This window comes from Aquarana catesbeiana, linkage group LG11 (assembly GCF_042186555.1).
Source record: "Aquarana catesbeiana isolate 2022-GZ linkage group LG11, ASM4218655v1, whole genome shotgun sequence".
NCBI lineage: Eukaryota > Metazoa > Chordata > Amphibia > Anura > Ranidae > Aquarana > Aquarana catesbeiana.
This window is the reverse complement of record NC_133334.1, coordinates 276,843,350-276,861,081: the sequence shown is the minus strand read 5'-3', so window position 1 is coordinate 276,861,081 and position 17,732 is coordinate 276,843,350. Positions and strand designations below refer to the sequence as shown.

General features: G+C 46.6%; 1 protein-coding gene across 1 annotated transcript in view; it reads left to right on the top strand.

Annotated features, from left to right (window-relative positions):
• Positions 1-2,098: 2,098 nt before the first annotated feature.
• WWP2 (WW domain containing E3 ubiquitin protein ligase 2) overlaps positions 2,099-17,732 on the top strand; it is a 124,112-nt gene continuing 108,478 nt past the window's right edge. Inside the window, exons 1-2 of the mRNA XM_073605872.1 lie at positions 2,099-2,169; positions 9,269-9,340. Of these exons, the coding sequence (XP_073461973.1) occupies positions 9,280-9,340 (61 nt within the window). The 5' untranslated portion in view covers positions 2,099-2,169; positions 9,269-9,279. The remainder of the gene's footprint in view (positions 2,170-9,268; positions 9,341-17,732) is intronic.

Sequence of the window (17,732 nt, the reverse complement as noted above, 5' to 3'; positions counted from 1 at the left end):
TGCAGCCGATCAGAACAGTGCCCATCAATGCAACCTCATCAGTGCCCAGCAGTGCAGCCGATCAGGACAGTGCCCATCAATGCAACCTCATCAGTGCCCAGCAGTGCAGCCGATCAGGACAGCACCCATCAATGCAACCTCATCAGTGCCCAGCAGTGCAGCCGATCAGGACAGTGCCCATCAATGCAACCTCATCAGTGCCCATCAATGCAGCCTCATCAGTGCCCATCAATGCAACCTATCAGCATACCTCCCAACTTTTTGAGATGGGAATGAGGGACACCTATGAGCAAAAGTATGTGGGAAGGGGACACACCCCTTACCATGCCCCTTTTAAAGGAGAGTTATGCAAAAATGATTAGTTAAACCCACAGGTACCTTTTTTTTTACCACTACTATTCTTTTATATTGGCTTTTGTGTCTCGGCTGCTCTCAGCCCTTCCTTCTCAGAGATGGCCGCTCAGCTGTCGGATAATTGCCAACTCCCATCTCTCTCCACAGTTACTCAGCTGTTGATGATATCCTGCTCGTCAGTCCTGCCTACTTAAGCCGTCCAGTCCAGAGGATCTCTGCCTTCGCCTTGGTCAACATCACAGAAACTATCTCCTGCAAGCCTGTTGAGGACTTGCTTTGCTGGCATCCCTTCTGGCTCCAGACCCTGCTTGCTTTTCCACTACATTGATCCCCGACGTCTGGCTTGGCTGACTATCCGTTCCGGTTACTGAACTTTGGCTATGTTTTTACTACGTTTGTTCTTTTTACTTTTATTATTAAACAAATGTGATTCAACTGTACTTTTGTCTCGGCCTGATTTCATGGTTTCTGACATTTTGAAATTTACAAATTTAGAAATTGGATGAAAGGTTTAGCGCTGGGAAACACTTTTTGAAAGATAAATATTGCATTTTATATACAACTATATATAGATCAGACTAAAATGAGGGATAAAGCAGGAGGAAAGAGGGACAGAGGGACTTTGTTGCAAATCAGAGACAGTCCCTCGCAATCAGGGACAGTTAGGAGCTATGTATCAGGGCAGTACCCATCAGTGCATCCTCATCAGTGCAGCCTATGAGTGTCTATCAGTGCAACCTCATCAGCACACATCAGTAAAGAAGAAAAATTACTTTGCAAAATTTTACAACAGAAACGATAAAGTATGTATGTGTGTGTTTTTTTTTTTTGTTTTTTTAATTTTCGTTTTTTTTTTCATTTGTTTAGCAAAAAACAAAAAAAACAGTGGTGATTAAATACCACCAAATAAAGCTCGAGTTGTCTTAAAAAATGATAAAAAAATGTGTTTGGGTCCAGTGTTGCATGACCGCACAATTGTCATTCTTAAACCTTGTACACACGATCAGACTTTCCGACAACAAAAACGTGGATTTTTGTTTTGAAGAATGTTGGCTCCAACTTGTCTTGCATACACACGATCACACAAATGTTGGCCAACAATTACGAACGTAGCGACGTACAAGACTTACGTGATATCTCCATTACGAGCGCTAGTTTTACAAGACCGAGCGCTTCCGTCTCGTCCTTGATTCCGAGCATACGTGTTTGTACTTTTGTCCGACGGACTTGTGTACACACGCTTGGAAAGGGAGTCCAACAACAGACATTTGTTGGCGGAAAATTTGAGAACCTGCTAGCCAACATTTGTTGGCGGAAAGTCCTAAAAACAATTGTCCGATGGAGCGTACACACGGTGGGACTTACCGCCAACAAACTCACATCCAACATTTCCCCTCGGAAAATCGATCGTGTGTATGCGGCAAAAGTGTGACAGCGCTGGAAGCGGAACATTGGCCTGAGCTGGAAGGGGGTGAAAGTGCCGGTATTGAAGCGGTTCAGTCCGCACCAAACCAAATGTAGAAGAATTTTGGATTTACAATCAATTCTCCATTTTTAAATGACAAAATAATTTAGCAGTAGAATAGGGCTGTTTTTAATTAAATGCAAAAGAAACACCACATAACTCTGTGCTTGAGTAGATTTCATTGTTTATTATTCTTTTAATTACACAAGGCAGAGCCACATCACCCACAACAAACATGGCGGCAGTGCATTCGGCCATTTCCGGTGCACTCCTCGGCTCTCTTCCGGGTCAGCTGACAATGCCGCGGGTCACATGACCGAAAGTGCAGGAGGCGGAAGTGAAGAGTGCAGGTAATGTCAACACAGGGCTGACGGTGGGTGATAATACCGGGGACCGGGGGGAGGGGCAAGCTGTGTACCGGGGGAGGGGACAGCGGGGGAAATACGGGGAGGAGGAGGGGCCATCACAATCCAGTCTGGCTGGGGCTCACCAGCTAATGAGGGACTACATGTCTCAGCATGCCTTCTAAAACAGAAACTTCAATGTGAACCTGATCACTGCGATCTGATCTACGTTTTAGCATTTTATCGTCATTTTAAAAGTTGTTTTTTGTGATAATAAATCTTCAGCTTTCCTAAAAATAATCTCTGATGTCCCTGTGATCTTCAGACACTTCCTGTTGGGGTGACAACGCTGTCCCTCATTCCCCATTTTGCTGTGAGGTTGTCACCCCATCACAGGCGCCCCTGGCTGAGAATACACTCTGCCTCCAATGAAGGGAGTGCAGGACGTGACCGGAGGAGATCAGCAGCACAAAGTCTGACAAATCAGGATTTTATTGTCCAGCACAACGTCACCACAAAGTACTGATTTAACACCCCCCTCCCCCACATCTGGAGGATTTTTGGGGTGGGAGAGGGGATCAGATACCAACTACCACTTATGCTCTGATCACCTAGGTGGTCTCTTTATCCAGCCCTTGGGGCATTACCCCAACCCCCCCCCACAGCAACACTGGGGCATAGTTCTTGCTACTGACACAGACAATGGGGCACTATTCCTCCCACTGACACCAATGATGGGGCACTATTCCTCCCACTGATACCAATGATGGGGCACTATTCCTCCCACTGACACCAATGATGGGGCACTATTCCTCCCACTGACACCAATGATGGGGCACTATTCCTCCCACTGACACCAATGATGGGGCACTATTCCTCCCACTGACACCAACGATGGGGCACTATTCCTCTCACTGACACCAATGATGGGGCACTATTCCTCTCACTGACACCAATGATGGGACACTATTCCTCCCACTGACACCAATGATGGGGCACTATTCCTCCCACTGACACCAATGATGGGGCACTATTCCTCCCACTGACACCAATGATGGGGCACTATTCCTCCCACTGACACCAACGATGGGGCACTATTCCTCCCACTGACAATGTCAGACAGGAGTCTGAACCCACCTGAGCTATCCCGACAGGAAGTTGTCAAAGTTGAAAGCCAATCAGAGGCATTTCCCCCTTTAGGAATACACGACCTTATAGACGTGTAGCTGTGGGGCGGGGAATGACTTCGCCACCTATGATTGGCTGTTGGCTCAGGTGGGTTCAGACTCGAGTTGGACACACCTGAGCTCATTCCCTCGTTGAGTTTTGTGTCCCTTGAAATCACCTTTATCTGAACTCCAAAGTTTTTTTTTTTTTCAGTCCAATCAGCTGCAGGCCGGGTCACTCTCCACCCTGCAGCACACATAAACAAAGGGGTGGGATGCTGGTGACATCAGCGCCCTTATATGGCTATATTTAGCCAAAGTCAGTGAATTCCAGATGGAGGTGAGTTCGGAGGATGCTCGGGCTCATCTCTGTTTATGATTCTCAGTTTGCTAAAACCGGAGCGTGCCGAATCTGGTGCAGCTGTACATGGCAACCAATCAGCTTCTAACTTCTGCTTGTTTTATTAAAGTGGTTGTAAAGGCTGAAGGGTTTTTTACCTTCACGCATTCCTTGTTATTTTCCCTCACTCAGCTAATGTGACCCTGGTGAAGAAGAGGGGCAGCTGCCTCCCCCGATGTCCTCCTTATCAACCGATGACATCACTGGTTGTTAGGACACTAGCGGCTGTAATGGTGCATCATGAAAACCTGCAACTCATAGGCGGGCTTGGTCTGCCTACTGGCTTGTATACAGTTTTTGGAAAACCTCTAGGTAGTTTGCCAAGATACCCCTGAAGACACATGAAGGCACCCTAGTTGAAAAGGGCTGCCTTAGGCCCCTTTCACGCGGGGTGGATCCGCTCGGCGGACTCCGCCAGGTCACCGGGAGATCGATCCACTGATCCCCACTGAGCCGGCGGATGACAGATCTGTCTCCCCTCACTGTGCAGGGACGGGCCTGTCAGAGCCCCGCTGTCCTCTATGGAGAGATCGAACAAAAACGGATCCGCTGGTCCGCTTTCATCCGATCCGCTGGATGGGTGGCGAACGTATCGCCATACATCTGTTTTGAAAAGATCTTATTGGATGGGATAGCAGGCGGGTGTCAGGGGACACATCTCCGCTGACATCCGCCTGCCCATACAAGTCAATGAGTGGCCCAATCGGATCCACCTGAAAAAAAAAAACCAGGCAGGCGGATCTGAGCGGGCCTATCGTGTGAAAGGCTACCTTATGCCGCGTACACACGGTTGGACTTTCCGGCAGGAAAAGTCAGACGGAATCTTTTTAGCGGACATTCTGATCGTGTGTAGGCCTCATCGGACTTTTTTTTTTTTAAATTCTGACGGACCTAGAAATGGAACATGTTTCAAATCTTTCCGACGAAATCAATTCCTATCGGGGAAAAACGTTCGTCTGCATGCTGTTCCGACGGACCAAAAACGACGCATGCTCTGAAGCAAGTACGAGACGAAAGCTATTGGCTACTGGCTATTGAACTTCTTTTTTCTAGTCCCGTCGTACGTGTTTTACGTCACTGCGTTCTGGACGGTCGGACTTTGGTGTGATCGTGTGTACGCAAGACAGTTTCAGCGGAACTCCGTCAGAAAGACCTTCAGAGTTAATTCCCACGGAAAAACCGCTCGTGTGTACGCGGCATAAGGGTTACATCTACTTTTTGGGCTCCTTCATGATAAAGCAGGTGCAGGCTGGTATTCTTGGCGAAGGGATGGTGCTTTGCAATGTTACAACACATGGCTTTGTTTACTTCCTTTTTTTTTTTATTTTAACTTTATTGAAATGTGCCAAAATGACATTTAATTTTCCGATCTGCACTGCAGTGGAGTTGTGGAGCGGTGACACCAGGTGAGGTTCATTGTGAATCAAATGCAGCATGTCTAATGTAAAGGAAAAAAAAATACAGCTCTGATATCCAAAGTGAATACAAAAGCGGCTAGCATAGCGAAGGACGAAATTTGTGTTTTAGGATTATGGAAAAGTATGAGCAGCGCTAATCAGATTTAAAAATACACGTGTTGCTACAAAATAATAAATTCAGTGCAAACCAAAAAATGTACAGTGTATCCGTGTTAGGTAATGGATACAAACTAGGGCTGTTACTGATTAAAATTTTCGTGTTCGATTAATCAATTTTTTTTAATCGATTAATCAACTAATTTCGATGAATTATAACGCAATACAGATCCAACTACTTTTTGCTGATTTAGCACCGTTGTTATGGCAACGGCATAAGTCGGACATAGCGGGGCATGGCTAGGCCGTCAAACGTCATAAACTCAGCCTCACCGTGCCCATAATCTCAGCCTCACCGTGCCCATAATCTCAGCCTTACCGTGCCCATAATCGCAGCCTCATCGTGCCCATAATCTCAGCCTTACCGTGCCCATAATCTCAGCCTCACCGTGCCCATAATGCAGTCTTACTGTGCCCATAATCGCAGCCTCATCGTGCCCATAATCGCAGCCTCACCGTTCCTATAATGCAGTCTCACCGTGCCCATAATCGCAGCCTCACAGTGCCCATAATCGCAGCCTCACCGTGCCCATAATGCTGTCTCACCGTGCCCATAATCACAGCCTCGCTGTGCCTATAATCGCAGCCTCACTGTGCCCATAATGCTGTCTCACCATGCCCATAATCGCAGCCTCACCGTGCCCATAATGCTGCCTCACCGTGCTCATAATCGCAGCCTCGCCGTGCCTATAATAGCAGCCTCACCGTGCCCATAATGCAGTCTCACCGATCCCCAATCGCAGCCTCACCGTGCCTATTATGGCAGCCTCCCCGTGCCCATAATGCAGTCTCACCGTGCCCATAATGCAGTCTTACCGTGCCCATAATCACAGCCTCATTGTGCCCATAATCTCAGCCTTACCGTGCCCATAATCGCAGCCTCACCATTCCCATAATGCAGTCTTACCATGCCCATAATCGCAGCCTCACAGTGCCCATAATCGCAGCCTCACCATGCCCATAATGCTGTCTCACCGTGCCCATAATCGCAGCCTCGCCGTGCCTATAATCGCAGCCTCACCGTGCCCATAATGCTGTCTCACCGTGCCCATAATCGCAGCTTCACCGTGCCCATAATGCTGCCTCACCGTGCCTATAATGCAGTCTCACCGTGCCTATAATCGCAGCCTCACCGTGCCCATAATGCTGTCTCACCGTGCCCATAATCGCAGCCTCACTGTGCCCATAATGCTGCCTCACCGTGCCCATAATTGCAGCCTCGCCGTGCCTATAATGGCAGCCTCACCATGCCCATAATGCAGTCTCACCGTGTCCATAATGCAGTCTCACCGTGCCCATAATCGCAGCCTCGCCGTGCCTATTATGGCAGCCTCACCGTGCCCATAATGCAGTCTCACCGTGCCCTTAATGTTGTCTCACCGTGCCCATAATGCAGTCTCACCGTGCCCATAATGTAGTCTCACCGTGCCCATAATCGCAGCCTCACTGTAGTCAGTGCCTGTGCCTGGATTACACAATCTGCGGGCATCTCCCGATGTGTGTCTCGGAGCTGAGTGTGAAAACTTTGGCCACACTGTGAGAAAAGTCCCGCCCTCCTCCTAGATCAGCTCGTGTGAAAGACAGAACACTGTGTCTATAGACAGAACACTGTGTCTATCACACGAGCTCGGAGACACACAGCGGGAGATGCCCGCGGACTGCGTATGACATATAGTGGAGGAGGAGGGAGCAGAGCGCTGCGCTGCAGCCACAGCTTGGCCCAAAGCGGCCCCAGGGCAGGCAGCCTACCGATCCAAAAAATGTTGATTGTTCAAAACAATTAACGATTAATCGAGGAATTGATTGTTAATTTCCGCAGCCCCAATAAAAACATATATAAACAGTATCATAAATATTGTATATCATCACAACAGTCACAGCCTTATGTGATCCCAGGTATAAAGAAATAACCTCAATCCATAATATATTATGTGAAGAATGAAAAACTTGTAAAAACAATAGTGCAAAAAAAGTCCAAATAAATAGTGGTAAGACAAATATTCAGGATGATAATACAAAAAAGGATAGGATAAATTCGGGACTTATCTGTCCTTTTTGGATACGTCCAATGAGAGAACACGCCTTGCATTCATTTTGAAAATCCAAAGCCTTCTCTGAATGGTGCACAAGCTTATAGCAGCTGACCTCCTTTATTCACAATGCATCAGGCTGGCCGCTTAGCACAGGACCTGGGAGGCAAGTGGAGATCACTGGACTAGCAGTGTCAAGCTTCAGGGGCATCAGTCAGGTATGGTATCTGTATATAAAAAAAAAACTTTTAGGTCAGGAAAGACCTACTAAAACAGCTGAACTTTTTTTTGGGGTTAATCAGAAGCACTTTAAATGATGGCCGCTGTGTACTGACTCCTATTTAACATGAGTTTGAATGTGATTGCTTAATTCTGAACATCCGCAGTTATAGGAGGGTGTGCACACTTTGCAACCACATTGTTTTAGTTGTACCCCCCCCCCTCCCCCTATAAGATTTCAGTTTGTTGTTCAACTGAGTTGTACAGTTTATAGGTCACATTAAAGGTGGAAAAAGTTCTGAAATGATTTATCTTTGTCTCATTTTTTTTTTTACATCACAGAAACCTGACATTTTACCAGGGGTGTGTAGACTTTTTATATCCACTGTACCATGCCTGGAATTAAAGAGGATCTTCAGTGGCCTCCAAACAATTAAAAGTCAGCAGCCATCTACAAACACTGTAGCTGCGGACCTACTTTGCCGGGAGTACGTCAATAGACGTCTTCCTGTGCCCGAGTGGCTTGCGCGCCCCCCCTGCAGGGCGTGCGTGGCGCACTCTGTGATCAGCGAGTCTATGAGACTAAGGTTGATCCCGACCCCTTACCACGTGATCAGCTGTCAGCCAATGACAGCTGATCATGTGATGTAAACAGAGCCGGTAATCGGATATTTTTTCTCCTCGCGCTGATAGCGTGAGGAGAAAAAAAAAAGCAGGTCACCAGCGGCTCTCAGAGGGACATCAGTCCCAATCAATGAGAGCTCCCGCCAGCTCATCTGTGCCCACTTGTGCCACCTACCAGTGCACAACAGTGCCGCCTACCAGTGCCCACCAGCACCACCTATCAGTGCCCACAGTGCCACCTATCAGTGCCATCTGTCAGTGGTACCTATCAGTAACACCTATCAGTGCCATCTCATCAGTGGCCATCTGTGCCGCCTTATCTGTCCTCATCAGTGCCGCCTTATCTGTGCCTATCCGTGCCCACCAGTGCAGCCTATCTGTGCCCACCAGTGCCACCTCATCAGCGCATATCAATGAAGGAGAAAAATTATCTGTTTGCAAAATTTTATATGAAACATGAGGTTTTTTCTTTCAAAATTTTCCATCTTTTTTTTGTTTGTTTAGCAAAAAATAAAAACCCCATTGGTGATTAAATACCACCAGAAGAAAGCTCTATTTGTGTGAAAAAGATGATAAAAATGTCATTTGGGTACAGTGTTGTATGACCGCGCAATTGTCATTCAAAGTGGAAATTGGTCTGGGCAGGAGGGGGGTTTAAGTGCCCGGTAAGCAAGTGGTTAATATAAGGACATTTACCTGTCCAGGGATCCCGCGCTGTCCACACTCGGCCAGTATTCTTTACTATGGGAAGTCAGCTGCGAGCCCTAGCACCTTCACAATCCGCTTCCTACTGCGAATGCGTGAGCCGCGCTGCGCTGTGTGAATGGTCCTGCAGCTTTCTGGGACTTGTGACGTGTCCAAGAAAACTGCGGGGAAAGAGAAGGAGGTACAGAACTTCTGCTCGGATCATCTAGAATACACGCTCCCCCGAAAAAATATTTGTGTCCAAGGGTTTTGGGGGGGGGGGGAGCGGTAAAGCAGAACTTTCCCTTTAGCGTGAAGATCCGCTTTAATCTTTTACATTTGTTTTGTTTGAAATACCAGTGTTCAGCAGTATTCAGCAATTTCTCATTTATTTTCCTTTTCTTGCAGGGGATCCAGTCATGGCAACTGCAGGCTCAGGACAGACTAACGATGGTCAGAAATTACACCTGAATCTCAAAGGTAAGACTGAAGAAAACAAGGATAGATGTGAGTTTTCTTCTACTAGCCAGTTAGATTAGGAGAAAATAGAAAGGGGCGTCTAATGTGGTGTCCTCAGCTTACTGCGTCTCTGACACCGATCGATCAAATTGTAGGGTCACCAGATTATAAAGTGAGGGTAAATCTTCCATGGGGGGGGGGGGGGGTACCTGTTCCAGTAACAACTACCGTATATACTCGAGTATAAGCCGACCCGAATATAAGCCGAGGCACCTAATTTTACCACAAAAAACTGGGAAAACTTATTGACTCGAGTATAAGACGAGGGTGAGAAATGCGCAGCTACTGTAAGTGGAAAAGAGGGTCAACAATGCCCATTTGCAGCCTCACTGTGCCCAATTGCAGCCTCACTGTACCCATTTGCAGCCATAGGTCCCCCAAACTTCAAACTCGGTAGTTAAGGGTTCCTAGATGCCTCCTAGCGGCAGCCAAAATTTGGGGTCTCTGGGCCCAAAGGGTCCTGAAATGACATTGCTGCAGGTGGACACAGTTGACCGACTTTGGGGCCCCGTATCTCGGGGTCACTTAGTGCTAGGAACCCCAAATTTGGTGTGCAAACCCAGTGGAAATAGCACTACAACATATCCAAAGCTGTGGTTCCTAGAAACCCGAGATACGGGGCCCCAAATTCGGTTCGGAAAATGTCAAGCACTTTTCTGCAGCAGAGAATGACATTTTCTGAACCGAATTTGGGGCCCCGTATCTTGGGGCCACTTGGTGCTAGGAACCTCAGCTTTGGATATGTTGTGGTGCCCGTTCCACTGGGTTTACCCACCAGACTTGGGGTTCCTAGCACTATGTGGCCCTGAGATACGGGGCCCCAAATTCGGTTCGGAAAATGTGATTTTCTGCTGCAGAAAAGTGCTTGACTCGAGTATAAGCCGAGGGGGGCACAAAAAAATGTGCTGAAAAACTTGGCTTATACTCGAGTATATATGGTAATTCCCTCACTTTGGGTGATTTCTTTTTTTTTTTTTCCAAATATAAATGTTATTGTTCTTATTGTAGCACACATCAAAAGTAAGGATCAGTTACAATCATGACAGACCAAAAAGAAATGGGTGATTTCTTTTTCAGTTCCTGTTTTGTCTCCAGGACAGGAAGTGAAGGGAAAACTTCTCAACGGTACACAGGCAGCAAACAATAACCGGGTTTTAATCCTTCCCTAAAACTGAAAAAAAAAAAAAAAAAACGGTTTTTGGTTATACCGTACATAAACTGTAAAGAAAAGCATGAAGTATATGGGCTGGCAGTGCTGACTTCTTCTGCAAATGCTTCTTCTATGTCTGTCATGGTGGGGAGACTCGGACCTCAGTGTCATCAAAAAAAAAAGAACAAGAGCAGAGATTAGAAATTCCAACTTTTCAGCAGCTTTCAATTTCTGCCCACTGGTTCCAAGTTAATGACCCAGAATTATTGAGGCGGGACATAGAAATATAAAGCCTGACAATAGAAAAAAATCCAAGTGACCCATCGTGTCCGGCCCTTTTTTTTTTTTTTTTTTTGCCTTTTAACTCTTTTGAGTATAGCTCTATGTTTTCCCAAGCATGTTTAAAGTGCAAGTTCACCTTTTTAGAAAAAGTGAAAAGATGTGCAACTCCCCCCCCCCCCCCCCCCCCATCTCCGTGGGTGATGAGCTGTCGGTGCCCCTGCCGCCAGTCCTGTGGCAAGTCCCAGCTCTTCTCCTTCTTCTTTTTTCTGCAGGGCTTCTGGGATGGATCAAAGCAGTTCTGATTGGTCGGCGCCGGCACAGAGTATGCTCTGATTCGTCCCGGAGTCACTGCAGAAAGAAGAGGGCGAAGAGCCGGGTTTTCCAATCCCTGGCCTGCTGCATTGACTCCATGGGCACTGCCAGCTCATTACCCCTGGAGGTTAGTACAGCCGGGACCAGGGGGAAGGATGTAGGGTGTTCACCTTTTTAATTTTAATAGGTTCTGTACGCTCAGGAGACAGGAAGAACCAGTGATCATGTGACCTCAGCAGGGTGGATTTGATTTAAATCATAATTTTTAAAGAGCAACTGTCATCTCTGTCCCGCAGCGGCTCCTCCTCTGACCCGCTGTTGACTCACCGACAGTCCCATTCACTTTAATGGTTGGTGATGCGGCGTTGACACAACAAGGTGAGGGACGTGGCGGCAGCAGGTGAGTGGACGCCCTCTAACAGGCGCTTCCATGATGAATCTGAAATGACAGGTGCTCTTTAAATGTTGGGAATCCTTGCTGGTAATTAGAATCTTTAATTTTCATTTTTACTGCTTGCCCTTTCTCCTCACACTTATGCCCCGTACACAGGGTCGGATTTTCCGACCGAAAATGTGCGATAGGACCTTGTTGTCGGAAAATCCGACCGTGTGTGGGCTCCATCAGGAATTTCCGACACACAAAGTTTGAGAGCAGGCTATAAAATTTTCCGACAACAAAATCCGTTGTCGGAATTTCCGATCGTGTGTACACAAATCCGACGCACAAAGTGCCACGCATGCTCAGAATAAATAAAGAGATGAAAGCTATTGGCCACTGCCCCGTTTATAGTCCCGACGTACGTGTTTTACGTCACCGCGTTCAGAACGATCGGATTTTCCGACAACTTTGTGTGACCGTGTGTATGCAAGACAAGTTTGAGCCAACATCCGTCGGAAAACATCCTAGGATTTTGTTGTCGGAATGTGCGATCAATGTCCGACCGTGTGTGCGGGGCATTAGAGTCAGGTACAGATGCATTTCTCTTCAATCATACAGTTTGTAGTGTACATAGATTTTGCAAAACAATGGGATAAAGGAATATTCCTGAACTTTGTTTTATCTCCTGGTTACTGTGACATTGTGTGAATGCATCAATGCAGTGTTATTGTTATTTCATCTTGCAGGGCTTGGATTCATTGAATGAGTTTACCAAAAAATGTAAATATTGCAGAATATACAGCCTCATGCTACATAACTAAGCTCCATCTCATGCTGAATAAACTAAATTATTAATGTATCTTAAACAGAATCCTATCTTTAGATAGATTTTTACTCCAAAAGCATTTTATTAAAGTAAACTTGATAAAAATCAAGTAAATACGATTTAAATAAAAAAAATCTAATTAAAAAAACAAAAACAAAAAAAAAAAAACAATTTTTTTTTTTTTAATTGTCGATTTTTATCCACCCTAGACCTCAGTGATTGGCTGTCACAGTGGTCACTTGATTGGGAGCTGATCCCACCAGCTACCGATTGTTGGGGGGGACGGAGAGCTGTCTTTGACAGCTTGCTCAGTGTGTTGGGAGCGCGCAGTGAACGCACTTTCAGCACAAAAGCGTTGGCCGCCCGGTGACACAATACGTGTTATGCAGGCAGCAACAGGTTATTTTTCACTAAGCAGGACTTTTGTTTGGTGCTCTTATTCACCTGACTACTTGTGTATTTCTCAGTTTGGACCCCCCCCCCCCCTCTCTGGGGGGGGGCCCTGTTTTGTGGAGCGCTGCCAAGCCCAAGCTATTCGCCTCCAGTAACGATCTTTTCAACGTTTGGCAGATTTGTGCCCCACGTGTCCCCCACCCCCTGCTATTGGTCACCTTTGTGTTCTGGAGGTCTGAGGACAATGATAAACTTGGAGATGACTTGGCTGCATGACGCCTGTAATCGGCACCGCTCAGAACTTTCAGCTGCCTCCAATCATCTTCCTTTCCAGCTGTGACTTGTTCTGTGACTTTGCAGACTTTATTGCTGCAGTGACTGAATTCCACAACAATATAATGTTTGTCGGCGAGTCACAGAAATTCTGGATTTGTTCTCTGTCATCTATAAACAGAGAAAACGATCTGCGTCTCTGGTTTAACCCCTTACATCCTGCCCCGGTGTCGCTTTAACCACTTGCCTACCGGGCACTTTCACCCCCCCTTCCTGCCCAGGCCATTTTTCAGCTTTCAGCGCTGTCACACTTTGAATGACAATTACGCGGTCATGCTACACTGTACCCATATGACATTTATTATCATTTTCTTTCCACAAATAGAGCTTTACTTTTGGTGGTATTTAATCACTGCCGGCTCTTTTCTTTTTTTACCAAAAAATCTGAAAAAAAAGAAAAAGTTTTTCTTTTCACTTTTACTGACAGTTTCTGTTAGTAAATTTTGTAAATAAGTTTATATAAATTTTCTCCTTTACTGATGTGCGCTGATGAGGCGGCACTGATGAGGAGGCACTAATATGCCGCACTTGGCACTGATAGGTGGCACTAATGAGAACTGATAGGCGGCTCTGATGGGCACCGATATGCGGCACTGGTAGGCGGCTCGGATAGGCAGCACTGATGGGCGGCACTGGGCATTGATGGGCAGTAATGATGGGCATTGATGGGCAGCAATGTTGGGTAGCACTGATGGGCGGCACTGGGCATTGATGGGCAGTAATGATGGGCATTGATGGGCAGCAATGTTGGGTAGCACTGATGGCCAGCACTGACTGGCATCACTTGTGGGCACTGATTGGTGGCACTACTGGCGCTCTATTGTAGCTAAGGCACTGATGATTCTTGCCCTGATTACATGTCTCGATGTCCCCTGTGAGGAGATGCCGCTGATCCGCTCTCCTCGCCCCTCACACTCTGTCGGTGTGAGGCGATGAGAGCTGATTACCGGCATTTCTGTGTTTACATGTGACCGGCTGTGATTGGACACAGCCGATCACATGGTTAAAGAGCCGCGGTTGCGGCTCTTTACAGAGATCGGGGTCACGCCGTGTCCTGGCAACACAGCGCGGCGCCAATCGTTGCACTGCACGCCCGTTGTGATATGACGTCCTCCCAGAACATGAGCTGCACCGCCCCTCCGTCATTTGATGGTGGGCGGGTGGCAAGCAGTTAAAAGGATCTGAATGCCTTGGGGGCAGGAAGGATTGGCGATCAGGGATTGGTGATTTGCTGTCACAGTGGTCACATGATTGGGAGCCAGTTCCTCTGGCTACTGATCGTAGTCCAGGGCGAGAGCTGTCTTTGACAGCTCGGTCTTAGTGTTGGCAGCATGCTCTCAGGGCAAAAACATCGGCCTCCCAGTGACGCCTGTGGACATTAAAGCCCTCCCTTTTGCTGCCGTATTGGGACACCGGCCTTTACACGCACATGAACTTTAATGGCATCCCAGTCTTAGTCCGTAGGGTTCAATATTGAGTTGGCCCACCCTTTGTAGCTATAACAGCTTCAACTCTTCTGGGAAGGCCGTCCACAAGGTTTAGGAGTGTGTCTATGGGAATGTTTGACCATTCTTCCAGAAGCACATTTGTGAGGTCAGGCACTGATGTTGGATGAGAAGGCCTGGCTCGCAATCTCTGCTCTAATTCATCCCAAAGGTGTTCTATTGGGTTGAGGTCAGGACTCTGTGCAGGCCAGTCAAGTTCCTCCACCTCAAACTCGCTCATCTATGTCTTTATGGACCTTTCTTTGTGCACTGGTCCAAATCACTTGGTGGAGGGGGGATTGTGGTGTGGGGGTTGTTTCTCAGGGGTTGGGTTTGGCCCCTTAGTTCCAGTGAAGGGAACTCTTAAGGCGTCAGCATACCAAGACATTTTGGACAGTTTCATGCTCCCAACTTTGTGGGAACAGTTTGGGGACGGCCCCTTCCTGTTCCAACATGACTGCCCACCAGTGCACAAAGCAAGGAGTGTTTTTTCTCAGAAAAAGTGGAGTTACTCTTTAAGAAAAATATACTATTGCTGCATATTGTGACAATAGGAATGTTTTCATTCAGACTTGTAAAATTACAAATAGGTCCACTTTAAATGCAGTGAATGGCATTCATACAGACAGCCACTAGAGGGAGTCTCTAGAAATCTGCGAGTTTAATTGCCTAAGCTAAGTATTGAGCAAGTATGAAGTGGTGGAGCAATAAGGACTTTCAGGTAACCTTTACATTAATAACACAAAATAAACATTAAATATACAATATAAATGGGATAAGAAGTAGACCACACTCTTATAAATGCAAGTAATGTCAAATAAACAATGAACAGTTGTGCAAAAAGTCCATAATATGCAGCCCAAATAAAGTTCTCAGTGCAAATGAATACATCCAAACGTGATAAAAAAGGTGACACCCAGGAAAGTAGTGCTCTTCCTCTTTTCACACTACCAGAAATATATGACCTCTTTTCTCAAAGAAGGTCGAAACTTGCTTATAATATCACCAACGGGTGCTCCCTAATGTAGCTATTAGGTTCTCAATCAGCTGATGGTGTCCAGTACACGTGGGTGGCTAGATCCCACCATATACTTGATAGTACTCCTGCGCCTTTAACAGACCCTGTGCACACCTGACTTGCAAGGGGAAAAAATAAAGGAACCACTCATAGTGTATTAAAAAGGGAGTCCACCTAAAAAAAAAAATATTAAAAGCCAACAGCTACTAATACTGCAGCTGCTGACTTATAATAAATGGACACTTACCTGTCCTGGAGTCCAGCGATGTCGGCAGCCGAAGCCGATGAATCGCTCAGCTATCGGCTGCTGCCGCCGCCATTCTCTGTGAGGGAACCAGGAAGTGAAGCGTTGCAGCTTCACTTCCCGGTTCCCTACTGTGCATGCGCGAGTCGCGCTGCGCATCCTAAGTGGTCCCCGCTATCTCCTGGGACCTATTTGTTTCCCAGGAAACAGCGGGGGAGGGGTGCGGGAAGGGGCGTGACTCCCGCGGGAGTCTATTCCTGTATTAGACAGGTATCTGCACCCCCCCTCCCCCCTGAAAGGTGCCAATTGTGGCACCGGAGGGGGGAGGAATCAGATGAGCGGAAGTTCCACTTTTGGTATTTTAATATTTTGGCTTTTTAATATCCAGTTTTGTTAAAAATATATATAAAAATGCACTTACATCCGTGTAAAAATACTCAGGCAAAATGTAGGCATAGAGATGGAAAACGAAAGCACTGGTTTGCGCTCCAACGACCAGAAGTCCCAAAAGTTCCACCCAACGCGTTTCGTCAGCAACGAATAACGTCATCAAAGGTCACATTTACATTTTAAATATTTAATACATTTTCTTTTGAAGCAGGCCTATACTGAAAACACAGTGTAGATTTATGTTAAAATTTCTAAATGTAGCAGAAATTATAAGGTGAGAATTTTACAACAGGTAGGGTACCATTCTGCTTCCATAGAAGCAGAAATTATTTGTTGCTTGGATACATCAAGATGCTGGAAATTCCCCTTTGGGATTTTGTAACAAAAATAGAAATGTAAGCGCCACACCACTGCTAAGAGTTTCAGATACAACTTTATTCCAGTTAAATCTGGATTGTCCCCCTGACTTGTATTGGAAGTTATATCTGGACCTCCTAGCAGTGGTGTGGCGCTTTCATTTTCGTTTTTGTTACGTTACACTACAAGCCAAGGAGAACACCAAGGTCTTCTGGGGTGTAGAAGCCGCCTACCCAGGGACCACATCATTTACACCAGCATCAATACTTTAAGATAACAATACCAGTGAGGTAACCCTATGGGTTCTGCGCTATTTTTCCCACTCTCCTCAACCTTTAGGATTTTAGTCCATGGTGATTTGATAGTAATTGGAAGTCCTTCGGTGATACATTCATACTGGTAACCACTAATACCCGCTCATCCCAGAGGGTTTGTGTTGAGTACACTAAGTTCTTTCACCACCATCTGCCCGTTGCAGTGAAAGTAAAGGTTCCTCAGACCAGGAACTGTTGATGATCCATTGCCCATTGTAGCCTCATTGTCCTGTTGGAACACAGCATGGACTTTAGGTTGTGTAGTCATCCTCTTTTTCGAGGTTTAAAAGAGAAGTTCAGGAATTGAAAAAACAGACAGTTATCTCACCAAGGTCCCTCGCCGCCTCTACATCGAGAACTAAACGATCAAAGGCCACTAATCGCTCAGTTCTCGGTCTTCAATGGGCAGAGAGGTGGTGGCTGTCAGTCACCGGCTCTCTGCTCTGCCCCTCCAGCGCTCACTGGAGCACCAGTCTGTAGAAGCAGCTGGCTGTCACGAGGGCCACGTACCTGAGGTGAGAACGAAGTAGTGGGGAGGCCTCCCTTGCACCTCGGGTCCTTGAAGCCTCTGGAGATGGAGACAGAGACTTGGTGGACACCGAGTGGCACAGGTGCCAGGGGTTCGAGATCCGAGCTGAGGTCAAGTCCAGTTTGGCAACGAAGTATAAAAGGGTTAATCAGAAGAATGGTCGAGTTCAAAGCCGGGGTCGGTTCTAATCTTGTAGCTGAGTACAAAAAGGGGCAAAGTAGTAGACTGGTCAAGGTACAAATCCGAGGTCAATGGCAAGCAGCAATCAAGAGTAGTCAAATAGGTTTTCAGGTCACAACAAGTTCAGACAGATTACAAAATAGCACAAGAACAAGGGGGGAC